The 17047-nt window shown below is 39.4% G+C and overlaps 1 protein-coding gene across 2 annotated transcripts; it reads right to left on the bottom strand.

Moving 5' to 3' along the window:
- Positions 1 to 4084: 4084 nt before the first annotated feature.
- LOC137293878 (RNA-binding protein 34-like) lies at positions 4085 to 16979 on the bottom strand. 2 transcript variants are annotated; one of them, XM_067824657.1, is made up of 12 exons: positions 16846 to 16979; positions 16016 to 16259; positions 13964 to 14121; positions 13232 to 13379; positions 12643 to 12702; positions 11937 to 11980; positions 10645 to 10728; positions 9997 to 10057; positions 7350 to 7392; positions 6428 to 6546; positions 5772 to 5879; positions 4085 to 5018 (listed from the first exon to the last, which is right to left on the bottom strand). In XM_067824657.1, coding segments are annotated over exons 1-12 (1290 nt in total). In that variant the 5' UTR covers positions 16848 to 16979; the 3' UTR covers positions 4085 to 4799. The 2 variants fall into 2 exon arrangements, with proteins under 2 accessions (XP_067680758.1, XP_067680759.1); XM_067824658.1 differs by having other exon boundaries at positions 16887 to 16954.
- Between the last annotated feature and the right edge of the window lie 68 nt (positions 16980 to 17047).

Here is a 17047-nt window from a genome sequence, read left to right as displayed (position 1 = left end):
CACCTACGTGACAGATTTCTGCCGGCTGCACGTACCAGGGCTGAGATGTTTAGAGGTTGACTGTCCTCACAGACCATTCGAAATCGGTTGCGGGCTGCCAATCTCTATTCTCGCCGTCCATATCGTGGGCCAATATTGACGCCGTTTCATCAAAGTCATGTTCTGCTGTGGGCCCAACGTCACCCCCGATAGACCCAGAGAGACTGGAATCGCGTTGTCTCAGGTTTACCCTCAGATTCGCGGACGGCAGGCATAGAGTCTGGAAACGACGTCGTGAACGGTATGCCCAATACTGTGTACAGAGGTCGACAGATTCGGGGGCGGAAGTTGCATGGTGTGGGGTGCTTTCCGTGGGAACAACCGTTCCCGACTTTTGGTCATCCGTGGAAACCTCAGAGCTGCTGCTTACCGCGACCAGGTGCTCACCCCTGAACTCATTCATTTCATGGCGGCTCATGGCCCAGGTCTACAGTTCCAGCAAGATAATACTCGGCCGCACACCGTGATGTTGACAAGAAATGTCCTTCAAAGCGCTGGAATCAACGTCACGGACTTACCATCGAGGTCCCCTGACCTTAATCCAATAGAGCACGCTTGGGATGCACTTGGGAGAAGGCTTCGTGGTCTTAGGAACCAAACTCTGAATTTGCAGGAACTTGGCGCTGCCTTGCAAGAGCAATGGTGCAGAATCTCCAACCACGTGTTCACAAGCATCAGACAGTCGATGAGGAGACGGTGTTTGGTCAGTGGTGAATGCGTGGGGTGGACATACACAATACTGAACAGAGAAATTTCGAATTCTTATTCTTGTGACTTGACATTCTGTATACCCATGTTTTAGAACGGCGGTGTAGCCTAATGGAACTGATTGTGGCACTGTCAGTATATCGAGTACATCACACGGATCTCAGCAATGAAATAAAACAATTTAACATCTTACCATCTCTTGTTCTTTTGTTGTGCCCTGAAGAAAGAATGTGAAGTTTCTTTTTTGACTCAGTATATATAGGACGATATGCATAGCTGGAAAACACTCATGACGTACCCGGTTGTCGACCTGTGACGCCCTCAGTGAACAAGCCGTAGCAAACTCTACCATGCCCAACCAGGAATTCAATTCTTATTCTTAATATTATCTATATATATAAGTAAGACATCATGAGAGTATAATGTTTCTATTAACAAACCCTCAATCAAGAATACCCAATGTCATATTACAACGTCTTATTTAGTCAATGATAAGTACAGGCTGAGAGGTTTAATTATAGTAGTTGGCGAAAGTTGGCACTTATACGGAGTCATTGTCCCTACTTATGTGATTTCTTGGGGACTGTATGCTAGATTCGTAAAAATGGCAGTGCCTGTTACCGCCATACGACCCTAGTGATCGGCTCGACAAAGTAAGCCATGTTTGCTTCCAAAGAGATTAGAAAAGACCTCAGGAACATGGATGAAAATTAATGAAAGGAAAACGAAATGCAGTAAGAACATTACCCTAGTAAAGTTGTATTTTGTCAAGCTAACTTCACTACAAGACGTGTTAGACGTTATTAAAGTCACCATAACTACCGGGTTGGCCGCCGGTCATGATGGTAATCAGGTATCTCATCACGTCCTTATTGGTTTTCTGCTATTCGAGCTGCCATGTATGATCAATGGAGTCAAGTTCCTTCGTGAAGACTCCCCTATCAACTTCCACAGTGTCCCGGGTACAGGGACATGGCGTTGGAGGCAAATAAGCCCCATATCTCTCCTGACATTGCCCTGATACTACTACAGTGTATCAAAGGAAAATAATGTGAACACGCTTGATGTATTAAAAATCACCGCAACCGGCCCGTTTCGTGATGGCCCAACCAAATGGTTTGTGTGTCTGTGTGCGTGGGTGCGTGAGTTCGCGCGCGTCAGTCAAGCGGGGGTATATTTTGACATTCCAAATCTTATTAGTTAACAATCGTTTTATCACACACATTTTAAGCAAGAAAGCAAACACAAAGACTGCTCCTTCTGTCTGTAACTTGTTTTCGAGTAGTCACCCCAATCGGTTTCTGCAAGCTACTTGTCCAACAGGCACTATAAACGGATGTTACATGCTGCTTAATCATTGTATATACGGATGTTACATGCTGCTTAATCATTGTATATACGGATGTTACATGCTGCTTAATCATTGTATATACGGATGTTACATGCTGCTTAATCATTGTATATACGGATGTTACATGCTGCTTAATCATTGTATATAAAGAATGTTACATGCTTCTTTACCAGGGTATACACAGATGTTACATGCTTTTTCACCATGGTATATACGGATGTTACAAACTTCTAGACCATGGTATATGCGGATGTTACATGCTTCTTGACCATCGTATTTACGGATGTTACGTTCTTCTTGATTACTGTATATTCGGATGTTACATGCTGCTTAATCATTGTTTAGTATGGATATTACATACTACTTGATCAATGTATATACAGATGTTACATGCTTCTTGATGATTGTTCGTGGTCACTGTATATACGGATGCTACATGCTACTTGATCACTGCATATATGGATGTTAAATGCTTCTTGATAGCTGTATATAAAGATGTGACATGCTGATTGATCACTCTAAATACAGATGTCACATCATTCTGGACCATTGTGTATACAGATGCTACATCATTCTTGACCACTGTGCATACAGATATCACATCATTCTTGACCACTGTATATACAGATGTCACATCATTCTTGACCGTTGTATACACCTGGAAATTAATCAAGCGCCACCCAAGTTTCCACGATTGGGTAACTACGCAGAATTTGACATGGTTCTGGGTGCAAAAGCCATGCTGCAATCCTTGAATAGTGTCTTAAGAGTCAGAAAGCATAGTTACAGTCGTCTCCTCATTTCCTGGATCAGTCTTTGAATCTGACGCTGAGGGAGCCAAGCCCATTCTTCATGCAGGACAGCTTCCAGTTCACGTAAAGTTTGTACAGGAGGGTCTCTTTGTCAAACTCAACAGCCTGAGATATCCCAAATATGCTCTATCGGATTGAGATCAGGACTTCTGGCAGGCCCGGGAATTGTCTCTACAGCGTTTCGATGTAAAAATTCAATGACGGCATGTGCTTTGTAGGGTCTGGCGCTGTCATCGATGAAAATTGGACGGTCTGCCAACACGTGATAGTCAAAATGTGGAACAACACTTACTTGCAAGATCTCACATTGATATCGAAGTAGCGTTTAAATTCCCCTGCACTGTGACCAAATCAAGTTTGCAGTCATGGGAGATACAACCCCATACCATGACTGAATCTCCACCGCATGAAATGGTCTCTGCAATGTTTCGTTCTGCCATTGCCGTCTTTGATCGTCTCCAGACAGTGAACGGTCGTCAACAACGTGCAATAAAAACCTACTCTCATCAGAGAAATGGCCTCTTCTCCATGACGCGAGATTCCAGCGTTGGCGTTGTCTAGACCATTCTAAACGAGCTGCACAATGGTTCATGTTCAACATGAAACGTCTGACGTCTTCCAGCCCTGTATCCCGCCGCCTTCAGCCTATTTCTGATGGTTCGTGAAGATATCGTCCTACCCTGTAACCACAGGGTTTTAGGGATAGTGCTGTTCCGATAGTGCCATACCCGTTTGAAACAATATTGAGACGCTCTATGAGAAGACGGTTACACTCTAAAGCTCAGTGACAAATACTTGATTTTAAGCTGGGTGAGGGTTGCTTTCTTGAAGAGCTTATTCTCTATTAGAACTCCACATCTGTCCAATCAGTGGTATCAGTGAATGAGAGGACACTGCAATGGCAGGGACACCTGCGATGTGAAGCATGAGTGATGTAAGCACTGGACATTCAACATTTGAGAAATGTTGTAATCAAAACCCTCTGCTTGTAAACAGTTTTGTTTCCAACATGTAAATACCTGTCCACGCACACAATAGAGGGTTGATCTTGAAAATGAAAACAAAAGGCTGCGCATATGTATATTATTCACTTGTGAAAACTGTCCAAATGTGTATACTTAATCAAACAATCATATGTGAAGACATTCAGCCAAACAGAAAGTGACAATTCTAGTTTGTTTTTGCATTGTTTAGATTTATTTACACATGATAACAACATTTATTCATTTATTTCTTCATTAACCAAATGAACTGTAAAATATGTTACCTGCAAAAGAGAACTTGGAGCAAATTGTCTTTAATGATTATGTACACACTACATATTTACAGCAAACAGTCACAAACTACATTTCATTTCCATTAAAGTAGCAATATATTTGTGGAACTGTCACTGTATATTTGCTCATTTGCATCATTGTTGTGAACAATCAGATATGATGTCACATACTGTCAATGAAATCTCTGGATCAAACCAAGTTTCCCTGTGGAATAACATTTCACATAATTTACATCTGCTTTTGAAAAACAAGTGATGGGGAATATAGACTATGTGAAAACTGAGTAAACTGATTGCGTAGAATCCCCCATCCATATAAACATTTATTCACAGTGGACAGAATATGGGTTATTGTACTGTCACAACATGGCAACACTATATGGCGACACTGCATCCACAAGACTGAACACTCAGATAACACTGTAATGCGGCATCAATTTGTTGCATTCTCATTTCCTTGGAACCCATTCTGTCCTGATGGAAAACCCAAGTGTTGTCTAACCAAACTGATATCCCATTGGATGGCCCACAGGAGGAACGTTTCACTGCATGCACCTGCCCAAAGGCATGCCCGTTCAAAATGATCTTACAGACACTCCTGAGCACCCCGAACTCAGTCGAACTTAATGTGTTTTCTGTTGTGAGATTGTGGGGTTTGAGGTGTGGCAGGAGGGGCAGCAGCAAAGGCCTGCTTGACTTGGTCTCGGTGGCGGGGTTTCTTAGACCTGTCCTTTATGGACTTGGGTTTCCTAATCTCGCCTGGACGCAGGTTGGTCGGCTTCATCCCCATCTTCTTGGCCTTCTTCAGCAGTCTCTGTCTCACAGGATGTTTGTACAACAGAATTAAGGAGCATAACACACAACTCACAGATGATCCAAGACATGGTGATACTTCTACTGAGTAGAGAGAGGTACTTATTGTTGTTTAAGCCTCAGTTTGCTGGTTGCAGTGGAATCATTCTTGGTTTGTAAATCTGCATAGTCACAGAGCCTGACCAAAAGTTTATTCATAAGGCTGTTGATTTCAAACAAACAGTACCCTCCATCGACAAACTTAGGACTCATAAAACTCATGTACAACTCATGTACAACTCATGTACAACTCTTTTACAACCTCCAGCACATCATCCATGGCCATTTCTTAACCACCAAAGACAAGGTCCTGATGGCTTCCGATTGCCAACCCAATGACAAACCCAAGGACCAGCTTCTACCAAGCATGAAGACCACCAATAGGCAAACAGTAGCACTAACTACTGGACCATCCATGGCCAACCAACAGGATCACCCATTCCTAAGGACCACCCTTTTGCCATCTCTGAAGACCAGCAATGGCACTCAGTAGAACTTACTAACTACTTGACCACCCATGTGCATCCAGAGGACCATCTATTGCCAGGACACCCATTCATAAGGACCACCTATTGCCATCCCCAAAGACAAGCATTGGCAAATGATGGTGACAACTACTAGGACCATCCAAGGCCAATCCCAAGACCACACATGACCTTGACTGATATTTAGCTGACAAGTGTTGTGCCAAGACTTGATAGTGTTTCAGCATCGAAATGATATAAAAGGATATTTTCAAGGAATCTTTCTTTTGCACACTTGTGCAGTTAGTAACTCTGATCTTCCTCCCGTTCAGCACAGACTTATGTAGTTGAAGGGCCAAGTCTACTGAGGACTTCTCCTGGAAAAATAAATTACCATGTGCAGAATATATTTCCTGCATTAATAGAGGATGAGTGTGCTGTATTTAATCTGTGTGAACAGAGTCCGTTGGGAGATCAGCGCATAATGATGGAGGTCTGGGATATTCACTACTTTTGTATGGTTGTTTAATGCCTCACTTAGCAATATTCTGGCTACATAATCCTGGCTTGTAAATTATGGAGACTGGATCAGACAATCCAGTGATCCATGCAAATGAGATGTGATTGTAGACTGATGGTCATGCTGCTGATGACTGGATTGTTTAGTCTTGACTAAATTATTTACAGACCACCACTATATGCCTGGAATATTGCTGAGTACAGTGTTAAACAACAAACGAACCAAACATCAAAAATATTTTTCAACTTTCCCACACCTCAGACATGTTAAGCCACTTGTCATTCCCACTGGCCCATGTGAGCGAGTGAAAAAACACATACACTTTACATTGCCTGATGAAGAACTACTACTCATTTGACAAGTTACAATAACATTAAGCATCAAACACTTCTTAACTACCCTTACAGAAAACAACACATAGCCAAATCCTTTGCCCAATCCTGTCTGTCGATCCCTGATGATCCGAACATTTTCGATCGATCCACACTGTTCAAAGTGCTTCCACATCATGTTTTCTTCAATATCTGAAGAATAAGATCACAATAATGCATAATAGCACCTACAGTGTGGGTGGCAAGCTTGTCCAAGAACTTGTATGACATATCTTCTATCTTCTGACACTTTTGAGTCACCTAATGAGAACGCCTTGTTGCCATCTAGACTCCTCGCAGGAGGACAGATACAAGATGCTTGTAAACATAACATCACCATATTCCCAACATGAAGACAGGCATAGAGTACTCAGAACACATTTAGATATATCACAAGAAGACCGGGGCCCTGTTCCACACACCAGTCATAGCACTACGACTGCCATTACTATAAGATGTACATGATGCTAGGACAGAGAGACAAGCAATGGAGAGCTCAGAACACATTGACAGATATCACAAGATTCATCACAAGGAGACAAAGGGTACAAAAAGCATTTTACCCTGACCTTTTACCAATAAATACTAGACTGCGAATGGTTAAACAAAGTCATTCAGAGGTATATGATCATAATATCAACCTATGATTTTCCAGAAGTGCATAATGTATTTGTTTAATCTTAAGAACACATTGAGATAAACATACTGTTATGAAAAATCAGGGGCATATAACAGAATGATATTAGCTCTAAATCTTTAATTTATGACCTCATGCTACTGGGTTCCAAACAGATAAGGGGAGGTAACTCTGCATTGTGGCACTTTATACCATGTTATCCCTTCACAGATACAAGTTAAAGTAATCACAACCGGCGATGGAATGGTCCTTCCAAACATATATGCTAACTTTGACATCTTGGTTGGGTACTGAGTCCTTTAGGACAAAACAAACTTACCATAGGAAAGGTTCCCAACATAGACCGAATTATTTTTGTTGTGCTGTTAGAAGAAAACAATGATAAATGAAACAACAATTATGCAGGTATATAGTATTATTGTATTTCAAAACAAAAATATCATAATTGTGGTAATTAATATTTATATTGCTGATAAGAAGTCATCCTGACCATACCCGCATCAATATAATAATGCTGGTTGGTGACTAGTGAACACACAGCTATCCATTGGTTGAAACATCACATGTACAGACAAACTTTCAAACATCACAACTGTACTTCTCTGAATTTTTTTGTTACAAATCTGGTTGTGAGTGAATGAGATTATTTTTACACTGATTTCAGCAATATTCCAGCCATATCACAGTAGGGGGCACCAGAAATGAGCAGACCTGTTAAATCCGTGACAATCATTTGTTTGTTTGTTGATTATCACCACACTATATGGCCGTGGTCTGTAAATTATCAAGCCTGAACCAGACTATCCAGTCACCAAACCTATCTATGCAACTGGGATATGATGACATGTGTCAACCAAGTCAGCGAGCCTGACCACACAATATCGTTAATTGCCTCTTTTGTCAAACATGGGTAGCATGGATTGTACAATCATTACATTCAGACATCATTTATTTTGCTCAACATGTTCAAAAGTAACCTCAATAATTCACCATTCCATCAGAGTCACTTTTTGGTTTCATTTTAGTTTTGTAATGGACAAGTCAGTTTACACTGAGCAGAAAAAACAGGATTCCAACTCTTGTCAAGGTCCTTATTTTAGAATAAATAACCCAATTAATAAACATTCTTGCAAGTACCTTTTACTGATCTTATAATCCCCAAACTGCACAGTGATCAAAGAGAGATAATCAATGTTCATGTCAAGGGTCCACAAATTTGCTTGTAGTTCAACACACTCACTCACAATATTCCTACTATATGGCGGCTTCCAGTAAAAACTCCAGTCTGGCACAGACAATCAATAGTGACTTGACCATCTAATTCTCTCAATCAACTATTATGTTGTATTCCAACAGTACATGCACTTCTCCCTCAACAGCTGTGCAACAAAACATGCAATCATCTATTTCAAATCAGATTTATATATACTGATTGCACATTAGAATCAAGATAGCAAAGTCATATGTATCAGTAGTACATATATAGTTGACAGTCTAAGAACAGGTTGGAATTCTCGACTTGCTAGCTACAAATATATCTGAAAGTGAGTGAATGAGTGAGTTAATATTTATCGTCATATCAGCAATATTGCATGTTATGATGAGAACAACTAATAATTTCATTGTAGATCAAGAAAATTAGAAACTCAAACCCTGTTGATGAAGAACAGTAAAACCACTAGTATATCACAGATATCCATTTAAGACTAGTAATTAAATTAAAACAGTTTAACTATTGAGGACAATACAATATAAAAATGGGCCATAGATTGCCAACAACTGAAGGTAGATCACCACACTAGGGACCATGGGGATAAACTTACTTTTGCTACCTACATGGAGCCTTGCTGGATTTACACCATCCCCTCAGCCAATGGCCTTTATGCAGAGAATTAGCCATACATTAAAATAACAAAAACACTATGATTAAAAATAAACCAGGAAAACTTAACTTTACTTCAAATGTTTTGGGACCAATGTACCCTCTCAGGAGGACAATTATTTCACAGTACTTTTAACCACCTTTGAGGGTACAGTCACTAACAATTTGAGTTACTAATTTAAACTTTCAAGTATAAAATATTTACCTATTTACAAATCCGTTAACAGATCTAATTTTTTAAAAATGCAATAATTAAATGAGAACTGGCATTGTTAAAAAGATCCTTCATAGTTAGTAATTTGAAATAGCTGTCCCTTGTGGTGGAATACTCAACACAGTAAAGCAGGATATGTTTGAAATCTGGACTGAAAACCTAAGTAGATACAACAATATAAGGTTTTATCACATGTAATTTGCTTATACCTACTTGGGAGTCCCACTTTTTCTGCATCAGAGCATGGATGAAAGATCTAATTATAATAAGTGTAAGGAATAAAAAGTGGTGATACAGATTTGTTGAGTGCTGCTTTAGCAGCAAGGTCAGCCAATGTGTTACCAGAGATTCGTACGTGGCTGGTTAACCGACAGAAGACGATGTCGTATTGACCAGTAACAAGATCATGAGACAATTCAATAAGTTCTAGTGAAAGTGGATGTTTACATGATATGTTTTTAATAGTCTGAAGGCAAGAAAGAGAGTCTGCAAAGATGATATATTGTTTATACTTAGGGTGTCTATTAATATATTTTAAGGCTGTTAATATGGCATTTGCTTCCACTGGGAGATAGAGCTGTTATCAGGCAATCAGGATGATATTGTTCTGGATCCAATGACAGTGGCACAAGCTACAGAGCCACCATCCTTGGATCCATCTGTAAATAAGAATTTATATGCATTATATTCAGTACATATTGACTAAATTCTTGTTTATATTGTAGTTCATTAGTTTCTGATTTTTTTTTATGTCAGTGTTAGGTCCATTTGGAGCCAAACCAACTGCCAAGGAGGTGAAGAGAGAAGACAGGAAGGAGCTTTTATGTCTGCAAGTAAACCATAGTGAATTTGAACGGTAAGCATACTTACCTTTTTGTTGTTGGATGAAAGGTCAACTCTCAAATGGTATCCATTCAGTTCATGGCCATTTCTAGGAAAATAAGAATCAAGAACCCATTTACTTCATATACATTTGATATATGGTAGACATATTAATACCTGTCAGATATCTTAAGTATGTACAGTAATGATATTTTCACACTCAACACTATACATTGGTATCACCTGTTGATTACTCAGATCCAAACTTGACAAACTAGTGGTTGATAGCATGAGGAATGATCAATGGTTGTCATGTATTCACAGAGTGTAATGTCCTGACAAACCAGTGTTTGATAGCATGAAGAATGATCAATGGTTGCCATGATATTCACAGAGTCTAATGTCCTGACAAACCAGAGTAATGATCTATTATTGCCATGGTACTCATAGTGTAACAATCAAATCCCCTTTTCACATGGTTTTATTGAAAGCTTCTGTAACTCATTAATTGCGACAAATCTACCTGTCCCATATGTAAAATGACAAACATCTTTTGAATATTTGAAAATAGTTTGTGTGTTGGTCCTGCTATATTGTTAATTAAATGTGCTTTTCAAATTAAAATTATGGCCACAATACTTCCAGCGTTTCATACGGTACATGGTTGCCTTTCTGACAGTAAGAAACAAAACTTACAATTTCAATGCCGTTTTTGCAGCCACTTCATCCTCAAAGCACACAAAACATACGATATTACTTCTGTTAGGGTGAAAACTTTTCCTGCAAGTAAAACCAAAAAGTAAAGTATTCTCTCTATTCAATGTCACATGGTCACATTGCAAGAGAGTTATAATTTAGCATCAATATTTCAGGCACAGTTATGAACAGCTTGGTCAGTGCCATGTTGCTAGAATTCTGCTGTCAGACAACACAACAGACATGTCCTTGCAACATGTCGCATGCAACAACAGGCATGTATCAATACATATCAAGATACTCATGTCAAGATACAAGACGCTTAAGTCTCAAGCTTCCACATGGCCATGTCATCTGTGACCAAATAAACACTGGCAGGCTAACAAGAAGTTGTTGATATCAACCAGTGTCTGTGTAATTTTCTTGACTCATTTACTGAAGCTCATCTAATGGTATCATTTCAGATTCATGTATTTCAGATTGTTTTTGGTAATGGGTGTCAAGTAATGCCTGCCCCATCTTTCCACTAAATGCTAATTAAGGAAACTTGTCATGAATGGTTACCAGCTGACAGACAGAGAGAGGTGCAATGGTATGTACAAGTTCTTTGGCGTACAGGGCGATAGGCCAGCATAGTGGTTGCTGGGTTCATTCATCAAGCCGAAGACTCTTACCAACATGGGTACAGTGTGTGAAGCCCATTTCTGGTGTCTCCTGCTGTCGTATTGCTGGAATTATTGCTAAAAGTGGTGTGAAACCAAAAGCACTCTCTCAGTCACTCTTAGTTGTACATTACTAGTTACATGCTGCTGCTCACTGCTCTGTTCTACAAGCTTATAACAGTGCATGACAGTTATACGCTATTGCAAAAGTAAAGGAGTTACAATCATGTCAGGTCCTGTGACTGCTTCGTGGAATAGGACCCAGATAGAGACTCCCTGGTTGTGTTCTAACAGTAACACTCAAGGTATGCCAGAAGTGATGGCCGATTTCTCAGCCAAGGATTCAAATACTTATCTCTGGCATGTCATTTCATTTTGCCTGTAGGTTTCTTGAACACAATCATAATTTACATAATAATATAATTGATGTGTTTTGACTGTCGCTCAGCATTTATTACCCGTTTGTAACAGGGAGCAATGGATTCCAATACTCCATGGCTAATCATTTATTTCCATTTTAAATGGTGCAAAAGGAACAGATACTATTTAAAGTCAGATTATTTGCTTACAATTTTTCTCAATGATCATAACTTAAAAAATTAAATACAACCTCTGATTATCAATACTTACTTAATGAAGGTGACTTTCTTTGAAACCTTTGGGTCAGAAACAGGCTGGAAAAAAATCAATACTATGAGAATAAAAAGTCATAAAAATCCGAAAATAATTTAAAATACCAAAAATACTGATAATGCTTGAATCTTATAGGTCACATGCAACGTAAAACACAACTTTGCAGATTCTGATACCTTTCACTTACCGGAACAAATCATCAAAACTGTCAATTAAACCTATAAAGTTGAAAAAAAAAAACATGACGAAAAAAAGCTCACAAATCAGAGTTACAACGTTTCACTAATTTTCTCCCAGTCCTTGGGGAAAAATTGGTTTCAACAGCTATGCTGTGCAGCATTCATAATGTATGTGCAGGGAGCTTGAACCAGTATGCATGCCCCGAGTATGGGGTTGTGAGCAGTAGTCTAATCTTGGTTGTGTACATAAACAAGTAAACAATCTACTCATTACATAAAAAACCCATGAAAACATGAAAATCAAGAACAAATTATTGCACTTTTGATTTGCGATTATACGCTTATAATTCTGTTTATTTGTTTTTCACGATCACCAATGTATTTTACATATCATAAACAAGTGATAACTGCTTTAATTATGTTTGATTTTTTGGTTGCATGTGACTGTTAAGCCGTCTACAGGATAGATTTACATTCCATTACGTCCTGACCAACAGTGGTATCCCAAAGACAACTATACTTACTGGACACCGGTATCGTACACTTTGAATTGTGCCAAACTCTGCAAACAGGGCTTTTATGGCCTGAAAAATACATTGTGAGCAGTGTTCAAAATCTAAGACTGGATGTGATGGGGATCTTGTCATAAACAAAATCTTGAATGTTACAAGCTGTGGTGAGGGACTCAAAGCCACGCTTGAAAATGGTGTATATTTACTAAGTTTCTCGAATGACGTATTCTGAATGGTTTATCACACTTATGGCCTTTGTTCCTTTGATGGTAATTTTCTCAAAATCCACTTGAACAGGTAAGGCTTAAAACGCCAAAAATTGGCATCAAGGAATTTACTTTCATTGAAGGTGTCTTAGCAGTATATAACAGGATGGTGATAAAACTGTGTCATTTTACTGGTTTTCACGATTCTGTACACTGTTGCATAGTGAGGCATCAGAAATAAGTCCACACACAAACTATCCTGAAACCATAATATACCACTGATGTAGATACAAGGTAACTCATAGTGGCAATATCTGTTATAATTGATAACACAAGTATACTCATGGTAAATGATCAACATGTTCAACAGCGTCGTCTGTTGCAAATAACTCAACTGATTTCTTGACGTCCAAAGGGAGGTTCCCAATGAAGACAGTTCTCTTGTCTTTTGTCTTATCTCTCTTGTACTTTGTTCTTCTCTTCTTGGGAGCAGTTTCAGTTTCATCATCAGATTCTTTCTCCTTCTTCCTCTTCTTTGGTTTTCTGCAATGACATGGAAGAACCAAGATCAGAGGAATGGAGAATAAGAATAACCCACAACTTCTGATGCTTCCATAGCATCAACACCAAACGTGAAGCAGGAATGGTTGTCATTCGTATGCTTTCTGACCCGTGAAGGTCCCGGGGTAGAATAGGCCTTCAGCAACCCATGCTTGCCATAAAAGGCGACTATGCTTGTCGTAAGAGGCGACTAACGGGATCGGGTGGTCAGGCTCGCTGACTTGGTTGACACATGTCATCGGTTCCCAATTGCGCAGATCGATGCTCATGATGTTGATCACTGGATTGTCTGGTCCAGACTCGATTATTTACAGACCGCCGCCATATAGCTGGAATATTGCTGAGTGCGGCGTAAAACTAAACTCACTCACTCACTCGTATGCTTTCTCTTGTGAAACTCTTAAAAAGAAATGAAGGTTAATATTAATCATTGTAATAGATATCTAAAATGTTTTTGGACAAGAAACCTTCACATCATGTATTCATAGAAATAAATCCAAATTTCTTCTCTTTCAAAATGATTCACAGCCATTGAATTGACAAAAAGATACCAAATTGATACTAACTGTAGTTTTTCTTTCTCTGAACTTTCCTTCAAAGATTCATGAACAATTCCCTTGGGAGGACAGAATCCCTCTTCTTTTGCCTTCTTTTCTTTCTTCTTCTTTTTCTTCTTCTCTAATGCTTCCTTGGGCTTCTGATCTTCAGAAGCTGGGCCTGTCTTCTGAAATTAAGGGATAAGATATGATTTTAATGTATTCTTTAAACCAAACATTTTCTGACCATGCCTTGTAACAGAATGACCTGGACAAAGTGAGTGAGTGAAAGAGTGAGTGGGGGTGGAGGGGAAACAAAAAGCACTCAGCATACCTCTGTGGTACCCCGACACAGGAACAGTTAAATCACATAACCTTTCTGATCCTCAATAAACGGCTTCATATAAACATTACGATGATTCCCAAAAGCTTATAGCCTCGTCATCTTGATCTGAGCTACTCGGCATATGCAGGACCAGGGAGGTCAAATCTACTCGACATATGCAGGACCAGGGATCTCAAATCTACTCTACATATGCAGGACCAGGGAGGTCAAATCTACTCTACATATGCAAGACCAGGGAGGTCAAATCTACTCTCCATATGCAGGACCAGGGAGGTCAAATCTACTCTCCATATGCAAGACCAGGGAGGTCAAATCTACTCTCCATATGCAGGACCAGGGAGGTCAAATCTACTCTATGTATGCAGGACCAGGGAGGTCAAATCTACTCTACATATGCAGGACCATGGAGGTCAAATCTAGTCTACGTATGCAGGACCAGGGAGGTCAAATCAACTCTCCATATGCAGGACCATGGAGGTCAAATCTAGTCTACGTATGCAGGACCAGGGAGGTCAAATCAACTCAATGTATACAGGACCAGGGAGGTCAAATCTACTCTACAGGGAGGTCAAATGGCACAAACGGCTGGTCGAGTTAACTTCACTGAAGAGGGGAGCAGAGAATGTTGCTGCTGTTGCGTCTGTGCGAAACGGATATAATTATGTTCCGGAAAACAACACTTCTGAAAAGCAATCATTTTATGTTTAATGGTTTATACAGTCACATGCCCCTTAGTTTGGACTACTAAATACAGACGTCACTTACTTTCACAATCTGATTCACTTTCGCTATCACTATTATTATACCATCTTTAGCTTCTTGTTTAGAGAAAGCTGGGACACTGCTGACAATTTCTTGACACTGAAATGTCAAACAGTGACCTTGTCTCCGCTGTTTGGACATGCTGACTATCAAATGGCAAAGGTACACCCTTTCACATTAAAAGATCCAACCAGTTGAGGTTATAATGATGAAGACACAATGTTAATGATCATTATCTTCACAGTGATCAGTGTTGAGTAGCCCACCACCTTTACGTCCACCTTTAATTCACTGTTATAACTGAGAAAGAGTACATCTTCGTGCACTTTGAACAGTTTTGTCAATGCATTAAAAAAAACCTGCTGGTCTTGGGACATTTAAAACTTTGGTAAATCCACTAGCATGGGCATGGTGGTGGTGACACAGAATAAAAATCTTCACAAACCTGTGACTTCAACAGACAAACATAGAATTGTGGCACAAATTATCTCTGTTCTTTCTATCCAATCAGAATGTGCGTTACATCGACTTAGATCCAACTTGTCTAACAGAAGCAAATCTGGGGCCACAAATATTCCTCCTCCACCGTGGATTTGTGTTGATGTGACACACGAGAATCTAATGGCTAGCATGACCGTTGTCCAAGACGGTTATGGTGATGCTATTGACCCAGCCATGACTGAGTTATGTCTAGAAAAAACATTTGTGTATCGAGCTGTGGTAAGGTTTTCTAGTTTTCCCATATTACTAAGGCCTTACAAATCATCACGTATACCAACAATGCTGGTTGCACAACTAAATATGATTGCAACCAACCACGAATCCTGAACAATTGCACCATGAAAGGTCGTATTAGTACAGAGGTTTGAAGGAAGATATGACAAGTAATATTTGTGGGAAGAGAATGCCTTACTTAGAGAATGCCCCTCTTTAAGAATGTTACAGGACCTTCATAGAGGAATCATGATATTTACCTTTTCTGCCTTCACATCTTTTTCTGTCTTGATTTCATTTTTTACTGTTTTTGGTTTTGTAACATTTTTGGTCTTCTTTTCTGTGCGAGTCTTTTCTCTGTGTTCAGTTTTTCCTTTTGTCTTGACATCAAAGAGAGCTTCAAGTTTTGTTTTTGGTGGAGTCGCTGAGTTTGATTTTATCTTCTTGCCTCCTAGCAAATCAGCAACTTGGCCAACAAAATACTTATTGTCTGCCATTTGTTTCCTGTTGACAAACATGATACAAGTACAAAATTGCTGCATCCATTTAGCTACATAAACATTTGAAGAGGAGTGTTTATCTACATGTACATTAGAAATAACTGACCTTATAGAAGGTTGTCTTCCTGATAGGAGTGGGCAAACTGGGAGTTTAATCAAATAATTACAGCATCAAACGAATATTCGTCCAGACCAGCATGCATCAGCAGCATGTCTGAGGCAAATCACAATGTGTTAGATCTTTTAAATCTTTGGAATACACTTAATTCAATATTTAAATATATGTTTTTATTTTATATCGGAAAATTAAACCGAAATTATGTGATTTAGCCAATTCCTCACGAATGTACAAAACTTGACAGACCTTTATGAAAATTACATTCATGAAAGTTATTTATTATTAGATTCAATTAAGATGTAAGTCAATGGAAATTACGTCATGTGTACGAATATAAACGGCGCGGGTCTCTAGAACTATAGTTATTATCTAGTAGCCAGACACTCCGACATTTGACGCCTGATCTCTACCTCTACCGAGCATGTTTCCAATCATACAGAAACGAATCATGCTTCTCAAACTGTAAACATACATGGGTTATGGTCTGTGAATTGTACAATAACACCTTCTGACCGTAACAGGCGTCTCAGGCCAAACCTCCTTCCAGCTAGAAATTAACCAAAACATACACACGTGCAAGCAAATGGGCAAGAGTTGCCTACCTTTGGAACGGGGGGTAACTCTCTATTATAACACCTTTGACTAGGCTCCTGTCTATTGAAATGAATACGCAC

The sequence above is a fragment of the Haliotis asinina genome, chromosome 8 (genome assembly GCF_037392515.1).
Source record: "Haliotis asinina isolate JCU_RB_2024 chromosome 8, JCU_Hal_asi_v2, whole genome shotgun sequence".
Classification (NCBI taxonomy): domain Eukaryota; kingdom Metazoa; phylum Mollusca; class Gastropoda; order Lepetellida; family Haliotidae; genus Haliotis; species Haliotis asinina.
The sequence above is the reverse complement of the archived record's forward strand: the minus strand, read 5'-3'. Positions and strand labels throughout refer to the sequence as shown.

Coding starts and splice junctions, on each gene's coding strand:
- LOC137293878 (XM_067824657.1), bottom strand. Junction 14,122..16,015: donor AAGATGTGAAGGCAGAAAAG/GTAAATATCATG, acceptor CCTTAATTTCAG/AAGACAGGCCCAGCTTCTGA. Junction 5,019..5,771: donor AAAAGAAAGATTCCTTGAAA/ATATCCTTTTAT, acceptor ATTCTGTTGTAC/AAACATCCTGTGAGACAGAG.